The sequence below is a fragment of the Cricetulus griseus genome, chromosome 2, assembly GCF_003668045.3.
Source record: "Cricetulus griseus strain 17A/GY chromosome 2, alternate assembly CriGri-PICRH-1.0, whole genome shotgun sequence".
In the NCBI taxonomy this organism is placed as follows: domain Eukaryota; kingdom Metazoa; phylum Chordata; class Mammalia; order Rodentia; family Cricetidae; genus Cricetulus; species Cricetulus griseus.
Window position 1 is genome coordinate 2,341,455 of NC_048595.1, and position 22,827 is coordinate 2,364,281.

General features: G+C 50.6%; 2 protein-coding genes across 6 annotated transcripts in view; one reads left to right on the forward strand and one right to left on the reverse strand.

Annotated features, from left to right (window-relative positions):
* LOC100768787 (centrosomal protein of 104 kDa) overlaps positions 1-8,553 on the reverse strand; it is a 38,280-nt gene extending 29,727 nt beyond the window's left edge. For 3 of the 4 annotated variants that reach the window (XR_004768081.1, XR_004768082.1, XM_027398462.2), the window contains exons 1-4: positions 8,222-8,553; positions 4,475-4,626; positions 1,791-1,964; positions 1,350-1,488 (exon numbers count right to left, since the gene is read on the reverse strand). Coding sequence is in view for 2 of the 4 variants with exons in the window: in XM_027398462.2 (XP_027254263.1) it covers positions 1,350-1,488; positions 1,791-1,964; positions 4,475-4,587 (426 nt within the window). In the remaining 2 variants the exon portion in view is untranslated. The remainder of the gene's footprint in view (positions 1-1,349; positions 1,489-1,790; positions 1,965-4,474; positions 4,627-8,221) is intronic. The other variant, XM_027398463.2, reaches the window with a different exon arrangement.
* A 109-nt stretch (positions 8,554-8,662) lies between these two features.
* On the forward strand, positions 8,663-21,009 carry Dffb (DNA fragmentation factor subunit beta). Of its 2 annotated transcripts, none has more exons than XR_004768083.1 (7): positions 8,663-8,943; positions 9,098-9,224; positions 10,770-10,958; positions 12,525-12,604; positions 14,840-15,082; positions 15,227-16,385; positions 20,262-20,311. XR_004768083.1 is itself a non-coding variant. In XM_027398467.2 (7 exons), exons 1-7 carry the CDS (start codon positions 8,821-8,823, stop codon positions 20,509-20,511), a joined length of 1,041 nt encoding a protein of 346 aa, XP_027254268.1. In that variant the 5' UTR covers positions 8,670-8,820; the 3' UTR covers positions 20,512-21,009. The 2 variants fall into 2 exon arrangements, 1 of the variants encoding a protein (XP_027254268.1); XM_027398467.2 differs by having other exon boundaries at positions 8,670-8,943; positions 14,840-15,010; positions 16,285-16,385; positions 20,262-21,009.
* The last annotated feature ends 1,818 nt before the right edge of the window (positions 21,010-22,827 follow it).

Here is a 22,827-nt window from a genome sequence, read left to right on the forward strand (position 1 = left end):
ACGTGCTCAGTAGGTTAATAGAACTACTGTTCTAATGCTCAACAAAGTTGCTATGGTTTACAGGCTTCTAAAACATAAACGCTACCTGGAGTTTTAGCAGAATCTCCCAATAAGAGGTCTCTGTCCACATTAGCCCAGAAAAGGAAGGGAGACACTAAATTAACTCAGCTCAGTTAACCCATGTGCTGATTTTCACCTTTCGACCTTGGTGGAGAAGTTGCTTTCCTTCCCACCGATCACTGGGGCCCAAGTTCCTAACCAATTCCTACTGTAGACACATGTAGACAGGGTGGAAGGAGAAAAAACTGTTAGAAACGACCCCTCCTGTTCCCCAGGCCACGCTACAACAGACCTCAAGACGCAGCAGCTGCCCATCTCACAACTCATTTGCCTGTTACAACAATGTGACCTGTTGGCTTCTTCCCGTTCTTGGAGAGGCAGCAAGGGGTACAAATGTGTGCAAGCAAGATTATTCTGGACACACTTGATTTTCTTCGTCAGGGGGAAGAGGTCCTGGGACTGAACTCAGGCTCTGAGTGTGGGCTCTACCAAGCACTCTACCAGTAAGCTACGTGGGGGCGGTCCCTAGCGCACTGGCTGGCTTCTGGGAACCGATTCCTCTTACTGGGTCACTTTGCCCAGTCTTAATGCAGGGGCAGGTGCTTAGTCCTCCTGCAACTGGATATGCTCTGTTGATGCCCAGGGGAGGCCTATCCCTTTTGGAACAGAAACAGAGGAGGAGTGGAATGGGGGGTGGTGGAGGGAAAGTGGGGGTGAGGGGGATGGGAGGAGAGGAGGGAGGGGAAGGAAGCTGCAGTTGGGCTGTAAAATAAAAAATAAATTTAATTAAAAAAAAAAGAAAGAAAAGGCAGCAGTGCAGCTGAAGCAGCTGGACCAGCCACAGGTGAGTGGCTTTCCCGGGCACTGGCCTCCGACAGTTCTGAGTGTTCATCTGCATCATGCTGCCAAAGCAAAAGACTGCCAGTCACACATGCTCACTGAGAAAGTGATTCTACCACATGGGTGTCAAGCTGCTACACAAAGCTGAAGGGAAAACCTTCAGGAAGCCTTTTCACACTCTCTTTTATCTGAGTCTGGTCCAACCATGAGGCTCTTGTGTGCCCTGTGACTACACGCCAGAGTTAACATATGGGAGAGCCTGGCTTCAGAGAGCAACAGCCACTCACACAACTGCTCTTGAGAAAGTGCCTGACTGTGCATGTACGAGGACACCTGAGCACTCCTCTTACAGACACACGCACGTGTGTGTGTGTGTGTGTGTGTGTGTGTGTGTGTGTGTGTGTGTGCTCTGGTATCAGCGCAGAGCCTCAAGCACACACATGTCTTACCTGGTTATATATGTTGTACTTGTTGGCGTGGTTTTGGTGAAAAATCAATTTGAGAAACTGCCCCACGGCATCCACGTAAACAGACTTCAGCTCCCGGGCTTTACAGCCTGTCTTCTCATTGTCACACAGAGAGACGTAGCTGAAAGGAAAGCCACGCCTGAAGGACTGTGGACAAGGCCACTCCCACTCCCACTGAACCCCACGGGGCCAGTGGGAACAACCTAGGGACCTTCCAGGGTCAGGCTCCAATGAACAGTCTTGAGAAAAGCTTTCTACCAGAGAAGCAGCTGCTGAGCCCCCACAGATATGGTACCCTGCCTCTTAAGCACACGAAACCCCAGGCATGTGTTGGAAGATCACAAGGAGCCAAGAGGCACAGTTCATGGATGGAGCTGTCGGGCTCAGTTTCACCACTGTACCCTGAGTGTCGGTCGTTCTCACCCCAGTCTGCGGAAGCGCTCTCCTTGGTAGGGCACCAAGTACTCAGGCAAGCTTTCACTGACGTAGAACTCGACCTTGCTGGAGATCATGTATTGGTGAGCAAGCAGCTGCAGCTTTCTTATCCGGCACCTCTCCACCATTTGGAGGACGATTTCTTGTGGAAACTGGCAGAACCTGAGGCAAACACAGTCATGGGTCTCTGAGCAAGGTCTGCAGTTTTCCTGTGGGCCTGCTTTCAGGCAGGTGAGTCTGTGGTGCAGCAGACTGGATGTGGGGTAGCCTGTACCTGACTAGATCACTGTGATGCTTTCTCCCTTCTAAAGGTGACTGGCTCTGCTGGCCACCTGCAAACCTAACCTCAGGCTGTGAAGACTAAAGGCTGAAGTGGACTTCAGGTTTATCAGGAGACAAATCAACCATTCTTAGGGGGCTGTACCAGGAGGCCGGGTGGAGCCAAAGGCTTCCTCACAGGACCCTGAGGACATGAGGGAAGCATCCACTTAAAGGACGCCAGGCTGTCAATATGCAGGAGGTGACTTTTGGGTGTGCTGAGGGCTCCAGGTGCAGGCTGAGCTGAAGCATCTTAATTTCACTCAGGACCTACACAAGCCATGAGCACAAAGCAAGACTTGGCTAAAGCACTACTTCTGTCAGCAAGGAAGCTACACAGCAAGCAGTCATGACTCAGCAGTATAGTATGTTGAAAGGACAGCACTGAGACACATGAGCTGGCCAGCACCGTGGGCATGTGGAACAATGGGAGCTCTGAAGGATGGGCAGTCATAGGCCCCTCCCCTCCCAAGTATCAGCATCACTGCTGGGTGACTGGTGTGTGCCTGTGTGAGTGTGTGTGTGTGTGCACTCAAGTGTGTGTGTGTTGTGTATGTGTGTGTGCACTCAAGTGTGTATGTGTGTTGTGTGTGTGAGTGCATGCGTGTGTGCACTCAAGTGTGTGTGTTGTGTATGTGTGTGTGCACTCAAGTGTGTGTGTGTGTGTTGTGTGTGTGAGTGCATGCGTGTGTGCACTCAAGTGTATGTGAGTTGTGTATGTGTGTGTGCACTCAAGTGTGTGTGTGTGTGTGGTGTGTGTGTGAGTGCATGCGTGTGTGCACTCAAGTGTGTGTGTGTGTGTGTGTGTTGTGTGTGAGTGTATGTGTGTGTGAGTGCATGCATGTGTGCACTCAAGTGTGTGTGTGTGTGTGTGTGTGTTGAGTGCGTGTGTGAGTGTATGTGTGTGTGTGCACTCAAGTGTGTGTGTGTGTTGTGTGTGTTGTGTGTGTGAGTGCATGCATGTGTGCACTCAAGTGTGTGTGTGTGTGTGTTGAGTGCGTGTGTGTGAGTGTATGTGTGTGTGAGTGCATGTGTGTGTGCACTCAAGTGTGTGTGTGTGTGTGTGTGTGTGTGTGTGTGTGTGTGTGTTGCTGTCATTGCTGGCCAGGCCCTTCTTTCCCACTCACGAAACCCATAAACTGGGGGAGCTCCTTTAGGGCTCAAGGGTGGAGCACAGCTAGCCGGGGTGCCACTAACACTTCAGCCCTGTGCTTACCTCCCAGTTCCTTGACTTCCTCAGCTCAGGCTAAGTGCTGTCCCACTGAATCACACCCCGAGCCTCCCATCCTTATGAAGTACATTGACAGGGACAGATTGGTTCTGAATAAGAATAATTTGCTTTGAATAAAAGCAGCTGAGTGGATGAAGGTGTCTGCTGCCAAACCAGGAAATGTTAACAGAGAAATGAGTCCTACAAGTTGACCTCTGACCTCCATACACATGCAGTGACATGCAGGGACATATGCATAATACATGTAAGAAAATTCATCTGGAACCAGAGACTGGAGTGTAGGCTGGAGCAGTCAGCTCTGGAGATCTTAAGCCTGGATCCCCAGGCTCTAAGGACGACATGGCACCCTGAGCCCAACCCCACCAGCACCCTGAATACCCTTTCTGAGCCGCTGCTGACAGGACAGCTTGTCCATCTTGGTGACACTTCTTTTGAGGAGACTTTCTCTTAACTCCTGCAACATACTTGACCTCAGGTAACTCAGGAGACTCCTGGGCCAAACCTAGTCTGACTCTGTGGGGGTGACCAGGGGTACACCAGCCTTTCCTTTGGTATCCTCTGGAAGCATGTCACTAAAATGGATATAGTTATGACCTTAAAGAAATACCGTGCCAACGACAAAAGTACCATGTGAGTGTGGCTTGCATAATTACTGTCACAAAGGAAGCCCTGTGTATCTGCTTAGGAACCTTCAAGCTTCATGGACTTTCAGGGCAGACACAGCGAATGTTGGAGGTCTCTGCAGAGGGAAATGCAGAGAGTATGCAGGCTTTACCCTTAGCAGCGGGAGGGAGGCAGGAGACAGAGACCACTCAAACAGGGAGCTCGGGAGAAAAGTGGGTATGCCTGGGTTGGTAGGAGTAGGCACGGCAGTGACCAGGAGCACGCCAGCGTGCCTGCTCCATCCCATCTGCTTGACTTCTGCAGTCCCCCAGCGCTCAGGTGCAGAGGGGAGGGGTCCTGCTTACTGGGTTCCCTTAGGAACTCCAGGAGGAAAATGCACTTTAATTTTAGTGATTTAACTTAGTTTTCACTGACTAAAAATGCATTTCGTGTTTTTAGAGCATGAGGAATTTCAGACTCCGAGATGGGCTTTCAGCCCTGCCCTTTAGTCCAGCCTTACTTTGGTGACCTCCAGCCACTGACAGTCGGTGCATGGATCATTAGTTCCCGGGCACTGAAGCCATCTTCATGTCCAGAAGAGCTGACCACTACAAATCCGATCTTGTGGGGCATTCTGCACACAGGGGCTGCTCAGAAGACCAGGGAAGACTTCTGTGAAGGAATTCAACTAGGTTAGAGGAGGTGTTAGCTCATGTTATACAAGGTAAGCCACAAAGTACTCAGAATTGCCCACCACTCTGAAAAGGCTAGTTGTCTACAAACCAGCTTTAAAATGGATGTTATAATTCTACTTAACGTACCATTTAAGCCATCTTGATTTTCCTGAAAGTCTGACCTGTATTGTAGGCTGAATTACATCCTTACTAACGGTCAGATCTACCTTTGTTCCATGTGAATGTGACCTTACTGGGGTTTCTGCAGACATGACCAAATTAAAATGGCACCCCCTTTCGGGAAGTCCATTGTGGCTGTGTACTTTTAAGAAGAGGAAAATGATCTGGGGGTGTATACTACAAAGGTATAAAGCCTGTATAAAAGCACACAGAAGGCCAGGTGTGGGCTTCATCTCCAGAAACCCTCTACCCCTAATAAACACACACAAGAAGTGGAGGCTCAGACGCACAAAGGGTGGATGCCATATACTGACAGAGAATAGAGCCACTCAATGAAGGCTAAGGCTGATCAGGAGCTAGAAAAGGCAGAAGGACCCAGACCTCAGAGATGCTGGTCCCTGCTGCCGCTTCAATGCCAACCCCCTTGCTCTAAAATTCCTAAGCCATCGTGCTTGTGATACTCTCATGGTAAAACCAAAACTTCTGGTAGGGTACAAAGTGAAACTAACAACTAGTGATGACCAGGGAGGGGCAGCCTGATATCAGTGCAGCAACAACTGCCTTGTGTAAACATGCAGCCCTAAGGAAGGCCGGGCATGCAGATGCATGGGAGCCTGACTCAGGACATTTTAAAGTGTTATCTGAGAACAAGATGGACCAGGATCATCTGCTGGCTCCCAGGTCCCGAGAGGATGTGGAGAACCACCCAGAGATGCCCAGTAGGGTACGTTGCTGGGTCACCTCCCTTCACCCTCCAGATGGGCACAAGTAGTTGCCAGTTTCTCCCTGAACCTAGACCATCAAGCTGGGCCAGGACAGACTACAAGATGAAACTTCTCCATTCAGCCCTGGTGGAGGCAGCAGGGACAGTCCTTCCAGTGCTAGTAAAGAGGAGTGCTACTGCTTGTTCTAATACAAAGTCTGCTGGAAGACGAGCAGAGGGAGACATGGCCTGGAAAGGAAAACTTGGCTGAATGATTCTCTCAATGTGAGTTTTTGGTGAACTGACCTATATCCTAGCTCTCCACTGTCTTTTGGAGGATGTGTGCTGCGATGTCTACTTTGCTGCTTGGTGCCCATGCTCTCTATGCTGGAAATCAGCACACAGATTCAGCTGTGACTCTATACTCCCTTCCAGCCCTGGTTGGGGGCTGCTGCACTTTCCTAGGCTTGGATAGTCCATGAATTCCACATCCCTGCACTGTGAGAGTTCATGGATGGGAACACACATATGTGTTGCCCAGAGGGAACAAGGGACACTCAATCCCAGGATTATACTGAGGCCACAGCAAAGGAGCTTTTTCCCCACAGAGACTCCTGTCACTAGAGTCCAGGGCTGCTGAGGCCACCAGAGGAGGAGACCCTGCCTAAGTGGAGCTAACCTTGGGCAGTAGCACTGTCAGAAAGCAATGCATGGGCTCTCAGATGTGACCATACTGAGAACCCAAAATGCTCATGGCCTCATGGTTACTTCTCAGCTACCAAGTCAATCAAATACTTTCTAAGCAAGACAATTGGTGGTAAAGTAAATCATCAGCAGCAGAAAAACAAAAATATTCCTCCTAATACAAGAAGAAGAGGTCCATTGGAAGTTTCTTGGAATAAGATACACCACTGAAATACTCTGTAGGCGGGACTATCTAAAGTATCCCCCAGGAAGCCTGGCTCATTGAACATGCCTCATGTTTAACCTAGAGTTTTCCCTTACTTTTACTGGATTCCAAAAAGGACCATTTCAAGCATCAATACCAGTTTGGTGTTTTTATTTATTTTACTTATTTATTTTTTTGATTGTACGTACCAAACTATTATAGCTAGAATGGCAAATCAGTGTTAAGAGGCTGCAGGGAGTTCCCTGTGGCTGTTACAGCAGAGTGGAGGGGACTGACCCAGGAAATAATCAAGGGCAGTGCATTCAAACAGCTGGGTGACTTAAGAGGCTTCTCCTCCGACTGGTGAGAGTGCACCCCTAGGTCACTCGGATCCCCGAGCCTGGAGCTAACGTTCCCCTCAGCCACTAAACTTCCCTTCAGCACCCACCAGCAGCCTTACTGCATTCAGCCTCTTCCATACCCCTATTCCAGAGGGGTTACAACTGTCTTGGCTCTCCTGCGCCACCAATGGCCCTGCCAGACAATCATTCTTTACTCCCAACTTCAGTTACCTCTATCCAGGTCTTAATTCCAAAACCCTCTGTAGCCTCCATCTAGGAATTAAAATGCTAATTCTGTCTGGACGAATTGTTTCCATCATTCTCACTTCTTTTCTCGGATTTTCTGTTATTTTTTGAGACAGGGTCTCATTATTTAGTCCTGACTAGTCTAGAACTCCATTATGTAGCCTACACTGGCCTCAAAGTCACAGAGATACTCTTACCTTGGCACTCGGGACACTGGGATTAAAGTCATTTGCCACTATGTCTCACTATGCCTGAATTTTAGAGAGCATCCTGAGCTAAGGAACACTTACAGGTATACTCTGGGCTCTGAATTCTTCAATTCTTTGACCATCTTCAAGGGCCTGGCCTATGCCAGGTGTGCTAGCACACACTTTTAATCTCAGCGCATAGAATGAGGAGCTCTGTGAGTTTGAGGTCAGCATGGTCTATGTAGGAGTTACAGGGCTACATAGTGAGACAGTCTTAAAAAAAATAACAGTAACAGCAAGAGAGCAGGCCTTTCTACCTTGACAATAGCTGTACTCAATCGGGTCTGAATCTTCTGGGGGTACACTGAGACTTACAAACAGAATGTTAAAGGCAGATACAAGTGTGCCCCCAATAAAACCAAAACAGCTGGTACTGAAGATCCTGGCAGGAGGGCAGTGGGGCAGAAACACCAGGACCTCAATATGAACATCTGCAAAACATTCATTTTCGGACCGAGCACTAAAGGGAGACTTTACACCCTCTACTCCTTCCCTCTGCCCCAATCTACAGGAGTCTCAGCACAGACTTGTGGCTCCACAAAACCCACCACGGAAACTTGTGAATCTGCGCAATGCTGGGTTACTAGCTGGTCACCAGACGCGGGTGGTGTGCCAGCTGTCCCCAGGGCAGCCATAGCCAGCACCGTCGGGGGGACATTTACTCTAGCATTGCTTACAAACTGTCAACTAACCCCGAAATCATACACTTTTTGATGCGAGCCTAAAGCCATCTCTCCAGCCCTAAGCCCAAACCCAATTTAGCAACTTCCAAACATTTTGTTACAAGGAAACCAAAGTGTTTCCAGTTTTCTTTTCCAGAAGCGTAAATGTTACAATATTAAGTCTTGATTGGGGGCCAAGTCATTTTAAGGACTGAAAGTATTTTTGGAGAATCTTAAAGTTAAAAAAAAAAATCTCAAAATAAACCCAACGAACAACGCCACCCCACCCCCGCCCCCAACACCGCGGATCAAAGCGCAGCCTACCCGGGGCCAGAGCTACAGTCTTCACTCTCGTGGTAACTGGTCCCGTCCAGTGACGCACCCAGAAGCGGACGCGGCGGGGCTGGAACCGGGTTCCCGACACTGAGGCCGGGATGCGCGCCGGGATGCTCGCCGGAGGCCTCAGCAGGCAGCGGCCAGGTGTCTCCGCCTCGGTGCCTGCAGCGGACCGAGCGCCGCGGGGACGAGCAGGCGGGATGCTGCGACGCCGGCTTCCGCTCCCTTCCGAGGGGCCTCGCTTTGGTCCGGCCGCCCCCACCCCGGGCCACTGAGGCGAGGGCAGCGGAGGAGCAGCCCGGGCTGCCTCCGCCCAGAGCCCGGGCCGCAGCCACGCTCCCATGGCAACCAGGCCGGCCCGCGCTGTACGCCTGCGCGTCAGTCCTCAGGCGCCTGCGCGCGCAGCCACGCCTCGGGGATTCCGGCTGCGGACAGGTCCTGCAGCCGGACGTTTCGGGTCGCGCCTGCCTAGGAAGAGAAAAGCGTTCCGGGTGGCGCCCACACACACCGCAGTTCCTGGAGGGGCGGGGAGCGGGCGTCGGTCACCCTCGTCCCGTGCTCGCCAAGTCCGCTGCCTGAGCCCTGCAATGTGTGCTGTGCTCCGCAAACCCAAGAGCGTCAAGTTGCGAGCCCTCCACAGCGAGTGCAAGTTCGGCGTGGCGGCACGGAGCTGCCAGGAGCTGCTGCACAAGGGCTGCGTCCGCTTCCAGGTGGGTGGGGGTTGCGGGCGCTGCGGGGCGAGCACCCAGGTTGCTTTTAGCACGGATTCCGTCTCTTTGGGTTTGATCGGGCTCTGGACGCCTGTAGTCAGGTGGCGTCTGGAAGCCCAGACTGGGTGGGACAAGTGCTCTTCCTGCTCTCCAGCTCCCGGTGTCCGGCTCCCGGCTGTGCTTGTACGAAGATGGCACGGAGGTGACCGACGACTACTTCCCGGGTCTCCCCAACGACGCCGAACTCCTGCTGCTCGCTGCTGGCCAGACCTGGCAGGGCTGTGAGTAGGAACACTTTGGAGATGGACCGGACCCATGCGGTTTAAGCCCGGGTCCAGGGGCCCAGGCAGGAGCCTAGTAGAGCAGGACAGGGGTGCTGAATGCCAAGAGCTTTTGCTGAGGAACTCTGTTTTCAGTGGGTTTTGATTTTGTAATTGCCAAAGGCAAGGGGGAAGGACTGGGGGAGCCTGGGGAAGGTGCTGTGCTGGGCTGGGCTGGGCTGTGCTGGGCTGTGCTGTGCTGGGCTGTGCTGGGCTGTGCTGGGCAGGGCTGGGCTGGGCAGGGCAGGGCAGGGCAGGGCAGGGCAAGGCAGGGCAGGTACGGTTCAACCTTGCCCAGGGCTGTTCTCCGACAGGTTAGTGCTGAAATGCCATCAGGGATCATGGTTTTCATTGAAGCTCTTCTAGGTAGCTGTGTGATGACACCTCATTGTGGCTCTAATCCGAATTCCCCGGTGGCTAATGGGATTGGATGTCATCTTCATGTGCTCCTATTTGCCGCCTGTAGGCACTCCTTGGTGAAGGAGTCTTAATGTCTTTTGTGTTTTTTTTTTAATCGGATTTTTAAAGCTGTTGAAGTATGTACCCCACCTACAGAAAATCCTGGTTATGACTTCCATGTCAAATAATGTGGTTTTCAATTATCTCTTGTTGTGTACCTTTTCATTATGTTTATTGGAACTGAGTTCCAACCAGCTGAGCTAACTGGCCATGCTCTTTTCATGCTCTGTAGTAGAGCAAAAGGAGGTTCAGATTTGGGAGGACAAGGTTACACAGCCGAGGCTGGCCTTAAGTGCACTCTGTAGCTAAGGCTGGCCTAAAGCTCATGATTCTCTTGCCTCCACCTACCAACTTCTAGCATTTCAGGCATGTGCCCCACACCCAGCTTCAAAGTTTTTGACTTTGGTGACATCCAGATTGTCATTTTCTTTGCTGGGCATTTTCACCGTCCAGAAACTCTTGGCAAGTCCTGGCCTCTTGAGGTTTCCTTCTGCACTTTCTCATCCGTTGGTATGTTCACAAGACCTTACTTCTTCAGCTTGTTCACACAGTGGATCTCACCAAGTTTTGAGTGTGAACCAGACTTGCAGCCTCACTTGGCTGTGGTCTGTGCTTTTTAGTTGTTCCTGGATTCTGTTTGCTCCTGTTTGGTTAAGGTCCTCAGGAGAATGCACTTGGCATTCGGCACTTTCTGGGAAAGCTCACTGTAGTTACTTGTGGAGAGGGTCTCTGGGAAAGTAGGGAGAGGGATTGGGGGGCCTGGAGGTGGGGTCCTGAGGGAACGAACAAAAGGAAGTGACTTAGTGTGGTGGAGAGATGGCCAAAAGAAGAGCAAGTGTACTTTTGTAGAGCGTTGAGGCCCATCATCTGACAGGAATGGATTTGGTAGTGTCACACCTGTGGAGGTGTCAGGTGTCAAGTGCTAGGGCAAGGGTTGGTGACACCAGAGCCTTGACTTCTGGCAGTCTCAGGGCTGAGTGGACAGGATGCTCTTCTTGGGGCCAGAGCAACATGAATGTGTTTCTGTTTGTCTCCCGGTGGTGGCAGATGTGAGTGACATCAGTCGCTTCCTCAGTGTGTTTAATGAGCCACATGCCGGGGTCATCCGGGCTGCAAGGCAACTGCTGTCAGATGAGCAGGCCCCACGGAGGCAGAAGCTGCTGGCTGACCTTCTGCATCATGTCAGCCAGAACATTACTGCTGAGACCCGGGAACAGGATCCATCCTGGTTTGAAGGTATGTGGATTGGGCTGACCATGGTGGCCAGGGTGTCTGGGGCAGGCAGAGAGGGGCCTCTTTGGAGCAGAGGTTCAGGAGGATCTCTGTCAATTTCAGATCCCGATGCTTCCCAACCAAGGGTGACTGGCCTTTGGAGTGTATGATAACAAAAGGTGCCATGGGAAGGCATGTGGCCAGGACTCCTGGCTGGAGGAGTGTCCTGGGCAGCCTCAAAACGGCATGTCTTCTTTTTCTTTTTGTTTTAAATCATTCTTCCAAAAGCCATGGCAAGATGCATGGAATGTGGAGTTTACCTCCTTACCATTAGAGAGAGAGAGAGAGAGAGAGTATGAGTGTGTGTGTGTGTGTGTGTGTGTGTGTGTGTGTGTGTGTGTGTGTGTGAGTCAGAGGATAACCCTGGGTGCCATCCTCAGGAATGCCATTCACCTCCTTTGAGGTGTCTTACTGGCTGGAGCCTATCAGTTAGACCAGGCTGGCTGGCCAGCAAACTTCAGGGATCTCTCTTATATACTTCATATCACCCTTGGGTCATTTAAGGTACCTGATACAATGCAAATGCTGGGAACGTAGTCATGGGCTGGTCTCTTTAATGAATAATGACAACAAAACACAGTGTGTGGAGTCCTGGGAGATGGCTCAATGGACAGTGCTTGCTGCTTAAGCTTGAGGACCTGAGTTTAGACCCCCAGCACCCATGTAAAATCCAGGAGTGGTGGCACATGTCTAACCTCAGTGTTGAGGGACAGAGTCAGGCAGATCCTTGGGGTTCATTGGTCAGCCAGTGTAGCCCAAACAGTGAGCTCCAGGTTTAGTGAGAGGCCCCATCTCAGTAAATAAGGGTAGAGAGAGACAGAGGGAGATGCTCAATGGTGACCTTTGACCTTTACATGTGTGTGCATGGGTGAGTGCATCTGCACAGATGTGCACACACATGACACATTCATATACACCACATGCTCACACACACAAACTTAAATCCTTTAAAATGAAAAACATTCTACATTTTTGGTTCAGATGTAAGGTTTTTTTTGTGATTATTTATTTGTTTTGGTTTATCGAGACAGAGTTTCTCTCTGTAGCCCCAGCTTTCCTGGAACTCGCTCTGTAGACCAGGCTGGCCTTGAACTCACAGAGAGAGATCCACCTGCCTCTGTCTCCTGAGTGTTGGGATTAAGGGCGTGCACCATCACCTCCTGGCTTAGATGTAAGGTTTTTAAATGGTTGGTATCTGTGGTTGGGTGAATCTGTTGTGTAGAAGGCCAGTGGCACTCTGTGCATTCAGACACCTTCTCTTGTCCTGTCATCGGCACTGGCATTTGATGTCAGAGCCCATTTCATTCTGCTCAGCCCGTGCTCTGTGGCTCTGCAGCCCAACCCCCTCACCCCAGTTTCTAGATCAACAAATGGAATGCCTCCACATGGTTTCTTTCCATGTGGTGCCTTATGTGAACGGAGTCAAATCTTCCCATGTCCCCCTTTTGTCTGCTTGGCTTCTGAGCTGTGCGGGGCACAAACCAAGAGGTCGTGGTCTGTCTGTGGGCTCCAGAGTCATCTTTCTTGTAGGTTTGGAGTCTCGATTCAGGAACAAGTCTGGTTACCTGAGATATAACTGCGAGAGCCGTATCCGGGGCTACCTGAGAGAGGTAAGGCGGTGTTCAGTTCATACCAATTGAGTGCTCAGCACAGGCTGATTAGAGCGTGGGGTTCCCACCCCTCTGCTGATGCATGTCTTCAAGGTTGCTCTGTCAGCAGAAGGCATGTGTGCCTCAGAGAAGCAGGAGCTCCCTGTCTCATGCATCTGTTCTCTTCTGCACTTCAGCCTCTGACCCCGTTGTCCAGCAGGTGTTAGAACCTTTGTGGGCTGTGTCCTGTGGTTGGCAACAATCTGTGTCTTGTGCGGCTGGAGGGTCTGTTCTGATGTGAACTTCATTCCATTATGGATAAGTTTTCTGCGTCACCTCCATTTCACTGATGGCACCTTCATAATTGGGTGGTAGTTTTCCCCCAACACTTCTGTTTACTTTTTCTCTGGGCACATTGAAGTCCTCTGACTTTGGAAAAGTGGAACACAGGACTGAAGATGCCTTTGCTTGGGGTGCTTTGTAGCTATGCTCCGAGTGACGCTGAGTCTCAGTGCTGGCTCTTGAGTAGACCAAGGCCTTCTCTGGGAAGAGTGGCCGGTGGCTCCAGAGCAGCTACACCTAGCTGACTCCAGGGGAAGGCTGTCCTTGATGCCCTGATACCTTCTCTCCTGGCTTCCTTTCAGTGAAGTCATGAATGCCAGTGAGGTGCAGAGTGGAAGGAGACCCTCTGTGGTGAGTGGGACCCGCCCATATTGAAGGCATGAGGTGCCCATCACTTTGCCAGGTGAGCCTTTTGTGCCTGTCTGCACTGGGCTCCACATGACTGCCTTCATTTTGTGTCTAGGTGGTTTGGGACAGCAGCTTGGCTCTTGGGGACCTTTTTTTCTCTGCTCTCCTTGAGGGCATATTTGTCAAAAGAAACCTGGGTAACTGCCCAGCAGTTGGCTTGTGGCACAGGCCTGGGGTTTTACAGCATGTCACCCCTGAGCTTCTTGATTGAAAGCTGATCAGTAAGGCTGTTGTCTTCCTCCATTCACACACTCCTCTGAATCTTTTCCTGCTGTGCAGCTTGAACTAAGCATTAGTGTCTGTGGGGAAAACCTGGCATGTGCATGTGTTCCCAGAGCCCTCTCTGTTGGTTGACACTACCCCCACTTCCCATGGGTATGGAGGACCTACCTGATCAGCGAGCCTGAGACCCTGACTGCTGTGGCTGTTACTGTGGACACTGCCTGCCTGCACTGGGCCTGCTGGGCTCTCAGGCTATAATTCCATTGGGAATGCTCTGGGACTTCCTTAAGCTGCTGTGACCCTACCTGGAGTGAGGTCTGCAGGAGCACGGTGGCAGACAGTGGGGACAGTGGTGCTCTACGCCTGACAGCTCTGCCCAGGTTTCTTCTAGGTGGCAGTAGCCAACCCCAGGCAGACAGGAGGGCAGAGAGAATAATACAGAGAGCTTGAGTTTGCTGGACTCAAAGCTGAGGAGCCAGCAGAGGCCTGAGTAGCCAGGCAGCTGGAACAGCAGGTGTGGGTGCCCCTCCACCCTGGACTTTCTTTGTTTTTAAACCTTTTATCTTTCTCCTCTCCCTTCCCGAGTGGGGACAGCTTGGTCTTCATTGTGTGCTCATTTGCATAGAAGGTCCTCATTGGTCAGCTTTGCCTTCATTCTCTGCTCATTTGCATGTAAGGCTCCTCCTTGGTTGGCAGGCAGAAAGTGGCTGTGTGCTGCCCCTGTATTCCCCATACTCAGCTTAACCCATAGTTAGTGTCATAGCCGCTAATGTTCTGGTGTCCTGTGTTCTGTACCCCATGTGGCCTTGGTGATTGCCCCACATGACCTAACATTGTAGGTGCCCTGACTGGTACCTACCCTCTGGCTGCACTGAGTCCTTTTGTCACCTGAGCACAGGGGGAACATTGCTCCTGCTGACTATATAATCTTATACCCCCCACCCCCCCACACACACACCATGGGATCTTGGTATTTAGAGTAGCTGGCCTTTTGGATCTTCCTTCCTCAGCCTCCCAAGTGATCCGATTACAGATGTGCACCACTCTGCCTGGCCTGTTCTTGTTTTCTTCTCCCAGCCTGATGGGAGTATTGTCGATTCCATTTCACGGGCCCAGAATGGTTTCCTAGGCTGTGATAGTTGAGCAGACACTCTGACTGTAGGACTGGGCCTCAGCAGGTTCCTGACGACCAGTGCATGGCATAGGTTGGAAACTGAAGCAGGCTTTTGGGCATGGGCAGGGTATGGACACAGGCTCAGCGATGCCTCTGGCCCACTCTTCCAGGTGAGTGCTTACACCTCTGTGGTGGATGCAGCGGCCCGAGGAGAATTCGAGCGGGTCCTTAGTTCCATGAGCCAGAAGCTCAAATCTGTGAAGTACAACGGCAGCTACTTTGACAGGGGTGCAGAAGCCAGCAGCCGTCTCTGCACTCCAGAAGGCTGGTTTTCCTGCCAGGTGAGATTTGCCGACAGGGGTGCAGAGGCCAGCAGCCGTCTCTGCACTCCAGAAGGCTGGTTTTCCTGCCAGGTGAGATTTGTCGACAGGGGTGCAGAGGCCAGCAGCCGTCTCTGCACCCCAGAAGGCTGGTTTTCCTGCCAGGTGAGATTTGCCGACAGGGGTGCAGAGGCCAGCAGCCGTCTCTGCACTCCAGAAGGCTGGTTTTCCTGCCAGGTGAGATTTGCGCCCTTTGTTCTGGGGTCACTAAGTACTGCTGAGCATAGCCCTCCTTGGGTGAGAGGCAGGAAGGACATTTGGCAGCTGGCCTAAGAGTAGATGCTGGTGACCCTCACATTCAGAGTGCGGGAGGAGGTAGGGATGGAGGTGTGCAGTTTTTGGTGTGTTAGTCTGTGGTAACATCAGAGCACAAAAGCATGCTGGGAGTAACAGGTCTGCTCCTGTGTGGACCTGTAGAGCCACCTAGCAGAGGATGGTTCTCTAGCAACAGGGACAGAAATGCCTTCACCTTTTGGAAACTCAGATTACAAGTTCAGAGGCAATGGAATGTTGGAGGCAGGTAGAATTCCAAAGACAGAATTTTTAAAAAATTAGGTTTATTTTTTATGTATATGGGTGTTTTGCCCATGTATGTGTCTGTGCACATGTGTGCCTGGTTCCCTGTGGAGGCCAGAAGAGGGTGTCAAATCCCCTAGAATTGAAGTTACAGATGTGGTTACAGTGTGGTTCTGGGAATGAAACTTTGGTCCTCTAGAAGAACAGCCCATGCTCTTAATCTCTGAACCACCTCTCCAGCCCACAAAGAGAATTTTTAATCGCTGATGAACAGCAAACACTTTTGTGTTTTTAAAATGAGGTCTTAATATGTAGTTGAGGCTAGACTTAAGATCACTATAAGCCCAGACTGACTTAATATTTGTTTTATTTTTGTGTATATGTATGTAATGTTTGTGTGTGAGTGTATACATTCCACGGCATGGGTGTGGTCAGAGGACAAACCACACCTGGCTTTTATATGGACTCCACCATCTGAACATGGTTCTCAGGCTTGTGTGGCAAGTGCTTTTCCCATTGAGCCATCTCCCTGGCCTTAAACTCTAAATCCTCCTGCCTTTGCCTCTTAGTCCTGGGGATACAGGTGTTGCCACTGCCTGGTTCAAACTTCTGTTCATGGATAAAATGCCTGTGGGGCCTGCTCCTTAATAAGCTTGTTGGTTTGGAGAACAGTACTGTACCTCACCCCTACCTTTCCAACCCTGCCTTGGTCACTGCAGGGCCCCTTTGACATGGATAGCTGTCTTTCCAAGCACTCCATCAACCCCTATGGCAACAGGGAGAGCCGGATCCTCTTCAGCACCTGGAACCTGGATCATATGTGAGTGTCTGTCACCAAGATTCAAGTTCACTCAGCAGAACTAACCCAGCATCTGGCGGGGTTCCTATCCCTGCTCAGGTCTGGTCCGCTGCACCTGTGTGGTTCAGGCCCAGGGATAGACCGCACGTGCTTATGGAAGGGGCTTCTGGAGAGATGCTGCTGGCCTACCAAGTGTCAGTGCCCAATGCTAAGCTGTCTCTCTGCCCTCCTGCCCCATCTGTGGTGAATCTGGTGACCTGGCTCCCCATGGCTCAGTGTTCTAACATTGTATGCCACATGTATGAACCAGAGGAGCCCACTTTTAGGGCTGTGGTGTGGGAGGTCAGGCAGGGCCAGTAGGATGGTGTCACAGCTGGGCAGGTTGCGGCCTTTCCTGAACCAGGGCAGGGCAGATACATATTTCTGCAGCTGTGGTTCTATCTTACCATAACTACCCTTGGCCTTGCTTTAGGAAGGCAAAGTGCTCCAAGTACCCCCAAATGGCTATCTGACTCTTGGAATCAAAATTATTAAGAGTATATAAAAAGTAAGTTATATTTGAGGGTCCCTTTATCCCTCAGTACTCAGTGCCTCCTCCCTGTTGCCAGGGGAAGCCACTGTCCTGAAATGTGCCCTGTTAATGCCTCTTGTACACCTTTACCAGGAGGTGTGGGTGTGGGTGCTGCTGCTCTCTGGCTCTGCAGTGCTCTGTCTGTCCACACAACTCAGGTGAACAGCACAGACTCCGTGACTTGTTTGCAGGCGCCAACCCCACATTTGTTCCCCTACTGGGCATTTAGGTCATTCTGAGTACTCATCGCTCTCTAACTATGGTATGAAATGTAAGTTTGCCAGTTCCATGCTTGACAGTCTGATCTGTGGACTGGTTGCATCCACAGCTGGTGAGGAAGGCAGACTTGGGCCCTGCCTGGCATCATGAGGGTGTCTGGGCATCTGGTACACTCTAGATGAGAAAGACTGCCCTGGCTCAACCTCCAGTCTCCTTGGGAAATTAATGCCTGTGGTCCCCTTCTCTGGATGTCCAGTTCACGCGATTGCCAGTTGCTTCATGTCCTTGCCACCACTCGGTGTCACTGTTGCCTCTTTGCTTTTCCCTGTCTGAGGAGAGCACCCACTTTGCTGCTTCTGTGTTTCCTGGCCCCTGAGAAGGCATTGTGGCTCTGCCGTTCATGGCTTTCATGTTGCTTCCTTTTGCTCATTGTTTACTTTTTGTCCTGGGCACTGATTCTCTCTTAGCTGGCTGTGAGAGAGATGTTGCTCTATTTTTGGCACATTTCTGATGTCTTTTGTAACAACTGGATGGGGTGGCTGTAGGGAGCCCTACAAGACTAGACCCATTTCTTAGGGGCTGGCTGCAGGTCCAGAGTGTGCACAGGTCCTGCCATTCTTCCTGTGTGTTTGGGGCCTCTGTCTGCCCCCCATTGTCTGCAGCTGCTTTTGCCCTGTGTTCAACTGCAGCGAGTTTTGCTTTTATTTTTATTCCTACTTTCTGCTCCTTTTAGTGTTTCTCCTTGTTCTCTAGTTTCTCTCTTTTGTGTTTTAGCATCTGCTCAAGGCTACATGTTTTCAGCTACACCTGACTTTAGTGTTTTCAGATCTGTGTGAAAGACTCTGATGTGTGAGTCTTTGGAGGTCCCAGAGCTGTTCTGTCATTTGATGTCACTCTGCTCATCCTTCTTGTGCTCTGGTACCTGAGGGTCGAGACTTTCTACACACACTACACTGTTTACTTCACACACCGCATGCTAGGTTTTTCTTGACATCAAAGAGGGTGTCTCTTGCTGGTCTAACTGAGACTGTCCTGTGTGAGCCCCTTGTTCCAGTGGGTATAGTGGCTGCTCAGTATTTGCTTGATGTTTTATTGCATGAATACGTGGGTTTGAATTCATCTCACGTGCTATTTTCTGCACCGCCTGTTTGCCTGGTCTCACTGTGCACCCTGGACCCACTTCACTCTTCCAGGGCTGTTTTTCGGTGTTGTCCCACCTGGCCTTACGCCTGCACAGATGCTTGTTTTCATGTCAGTGCCTACTTACGCCTTCCTCCTCGCTGCTCACTGCCTCCTGCATCTCCCTAGTGGTCCTAGTGCTTCTTAAGGGGGTCCGCGGGTGAACACCCTCTCTGAACTTCTACCATTGAGTGAGTGGAGAGTGACTGTCTCACACTGGGTCTGGGATCACAGCCATCTAGGTCTCTTCTGCACTCCCCGGAGGGAGGCTGATCACACTGATTCCTGGCATTTGCTCATGGGCGCTGCTGTCAGTATTCTGCCTTTTCAGTCAAGACTGGTTTGTTCCCCGTAACTGAAAGTGCCCCACATCCACAGACACATCTTTCTTTTTGGTTCTACCATGACTTACTGTGACTTGTCCTCCGTTCTGGAGAGTTCTGGTTCTTCTCTGCAGCATTCTGGGGACTTCTTGCCACCCACCCTCTTCATGCTGGCTCTGCTTGCATGCTCTGGCTCATTGCTGTTGTTTCTGGATAACTTTCTGCTATGGACTCAATTGCATCCCCCCACCCCCCTCGCCACATTGAAGCTGTCACCCAATGAGACCAAATCTGGAGATAAGTCCTTTGGGAAACAGTTAAGGTAAAAATGATGTCATAGGGAGGAGAGTAACCCAACAAGAACAGATATTCTTGTAAGTGGGAGAGCTTGTTCAATGCTCTCACTGCTGTGTAAGGGCAAGCCAGCAAGTTGGCCCTGATCAGACCAGAGTACTGTGCAGTGGCTTCAGAGCTGTGAAGCAATGAATGTAGGGGGGGCAGTTTGCTTTCCACTCTGCTGCTCTTGTGACTGCGTTTGGGTCTGAGTTTCTTTGGTGGCCATCCTTCTATTATCGCCTTGACAAAGTATCTCTGCAGAGTAGATTTGCATTTGTTCCCTGTGGATGTCCCAGTTTCAGTGGCTCTGAAGTAACATGACATTGGTTTTACTTGTCATTTCTGTGTCACATTGGTCATACACACTTGGATCACATGCCTATGGGAGACACAGGCTTGAGGGGGTCTGCGGGCACCTGTGTAAGATGGGTATGTGAACAAACAGCAGTCACTAGGGGATGAGAAGTACTCACACATGGGGCTTGGCTTTGTTGAATGGCCATGTGATCAAGGCTGGCCTTGCATTCTTTTTAGTAAGTTAAGCAGTGGCCACTATTCAAGTTTGCAAAGTAAGACAAGCAGCATTTGCTTGCACTGGACTCTGCTGCACTGACCAAGCCCACCCACGGTCCATGGCAGGGATAGGTAGTGTCACCAGTGTGTCAAGCACGGTGCTGGGCTCCTCTGGTGACTCATCCATAAGTTCTATCCATTTTACTGCCTCTGCCCTTCTGGGATATTCCCAGCTTAGGTTCCTTAAGAATCTTCAAGATCCTCTCATCTTCAGGTTTCTGTTGCTGTGATAAAACACTGACCAAAAGCAAATTGGAAGTGGGAGGGAGGGTTTATTACATCTGAAAGTGTACAGTTCATGGTGAAGGGAAGTCAGGACAGTAACTCAAGGCAGGAACTGATGCAGAGCCCAGTGCTGTTAACTGGCTTGTTCAGCCAGCTTATCTGACCCAGGACCACCAGCCTAGGGGTGGCACTGCCCACAGTGAGCTGGGCTCTCCCAAATCAGTCATTAATCAAGAAAATGCTTCACAGACTTGCTTCCCAGCAGTCTGATAAAGTCATGTTCTCAATTGAGGTTCCCTCTTCCTAAATGACCCTAGCTTGTGTCAAGTTGACAGAAATCTAACCACTACAGCAGGGTATTTGCTGTGGTAGACGCTGTGCTATGAGTGTCTGTGGCTGATGGGAAAGTGCACAGCACCCTGTGGTGTGTGGCACTGACAGCAGATGGGCTGTCTTCCCCTGACTTGGCAGAATAGAGAAGAGGCGCACCGTGGTGCCCACGCTGGCTGAAGCAATCCAGGACGGGAGGGAGGTGAACTGGGAGTACTTCTACAGCCTGCTTTTCACTGCTGAGAACCTGAAGCTGGTGCACATCGCCTGCCACAAGAAGACCACACACAGGCTTCAGTGTGACCACAGCAGGATCTACCGGCCCCAGAAACGGTCCAAGAAGAAGTGGCCTGCTCGGAAGCGCCAGTGCCACACACTAGGCCCTCTGTGAGGTGACTGCAGTGGTGATGGGCTATTATGTTTACATTTTGTCACTCTAGAAGGTTCTAGAAGAGCCTTTAAGGTCTTTGTGACAGTCTGATCTGAGTATCTCCCCAGTTTGCTTGCCCAGCCTCTGACAGCCCAGTGTACAGAGGACAGTGCTCACGGTGTCCCTGTGGCAGCATCTTCATGCTCATGGCTCCTGGGCTGAACTTGGCCACTGTGGTATGAGGGATGGTATGTATTAGTTTGTGCCTCAGCTTTTATGGCCTTCATTTCCACTGCAAATGGCAGCTCTGACTACATTCCTCTGAGAGAAATGGTGCTTCTGGGGTAAATGTTTGCATTTCTAAGGAAAATGGAGAATGTTCTCTGCTGAACTGTTTTAAATGGCAGAAGGTGAGAAGTCTTCCAGATGTCTCCTGGTGAGAACAGCTGACTGGGGCATTATCTTGAATCATGGGAAATTGCTGTATTTCATGGGTTAAAAATGGCTGCCTGTCATGAATCTCATGAGTCAGCACTGATACATGTGTGCACAGTTGAAGCAGGTTTAAGCTTTTATGTACAAATGGGAAGCTGGTAAAGGCACGGATGGCTTACCTGTGCAGAGAATGTATGATACTTCTGCTTCATCCCTAGAGCTGGGATTACAGGCATGTACTACCACACTTGGTATTTGGTTTTGTAAACGTGCAGTTTGTGCAGACAGTCTGAGAAATGCCACACTATGGAAGCAGTAATCCTGGGGTATTCAGCAGGATGAGATTCAGTCACCAAATACTCATTTCCTGCACCATGTATTTTATAGTACTTGATTTGTTTTTTTCCCTTCTGAGATGGGATCTCACTATGTAGCTCTGGCTGGCCTGGAATGCACTATTAGATCAACTTAGCCTTGAACTCAGAGTTTTGCCTCTGCCTCCTGAGTGCTGGGATTAAAACTGTGTGCTACCACGACAAGCATTATTATTTTTTTAAATGAGTATTTTTTATGTTTTATAATGTTTGGATTTTTACCATATTTTAATTATCATTTTTGCCATATAGTCAGAAAAACAATAAAGAGTTTCCAAAATAGACATGTCAAAAGTTTGCATGTATTGAGGAAGATGGGACAAAGGGTGCGATACCAGCAGCCGGTGACTGAACCTTGCCTCAGCTGAGTCCATCTGCACAGTGATGCATGGTAGTGCCTCAGGTCAGTGGAGTGGAGCATAGAGGAGCCTGCTGCTTGTCTTCCAGTCATGGGTGCACACTGTTTACAGTGTCTGTCTTCTTCCGTTTTTCTGAGGGCTGCCTTTGTTAAGCCAGGGCATGCAAAACCACTACCCTCTACCAGGACTGTGCTCTGACGTTTGACACTTGCTGTGTGTGTGTGTGTGTGTGTGTGTGTGTGTGTGTGTGTGTGTGTGTGTGTGTGCTCCTGAGTGTAGTATGTTAGTGCACCATGTGCATGTGGGTGCCAGAGGTCAGTAGGATTGGATACCCCAGAACTGGAATTACAGGGGGTTGTAAGCCATCATGTGTGCTGGAACCCAATCTGGGTCCTCTGCAAGAGCAGCAAGTGCTCTTAGCAGCTGAGCCCTGTCCTCCACCCCAAGTTGGATACTTGTGGCCTTCTGTTACCCACACCCCTGCCAGTGTGTATAGGGGAGGATTGCTCTGCACCCCTCCTGACCTGAGGCTCCGTTTCTGTAGTTGGTGGAATGCAGAAATCCACTCTTGTTGCAGCTGGACATGAAACATGAGCTTTGAGTGAAAGCCAGAAGGCTGTCCTTGATGGGACATGCTTTGCCTGCTTCTGGGCCTTCAGCTGGTCAAGAATGATGGAGTGGTGGGTACAGGTGAGAAATGTCACAGGCAGGAGTTGTCACACAGTCAGTGAGAGACAGCGGAAGCCTGGGACCCAGGCAAGCTCAGGGAGTCTCAGCTGCACAAGCTCAAGGGCAGTGAGAAATGGTTCAGAAGTCAGACTGCTGTGAGGCACTGACAACTAACGTAGGAAAAGGCGAGGGCTTAAATACCCCAGCAAGGCAGAGCCACACAAGCAACCCAGGGAAGTTCTGGCTTAAACCTGTGAGTCCAAAGGTCTTTGCTGGGTGAATTGTCTGCCCCAGGCCCTGGGCCCATTTGACCTTCGGGGAGACTGGAGTGTGAACAGCAGGTCTTCAGCAAAGGGCAAGGTAACTGACCTCCAAAAATATCCAGGACCTGAGTGGACTGTCTCTCACTGTCTTGGGAATGATAGGATTCCACAGGGAGGGTACCCAGGAACTCTCATGTTAATTCCTCTGGACCTGCACTCACGGCCCATGCAGTGTCC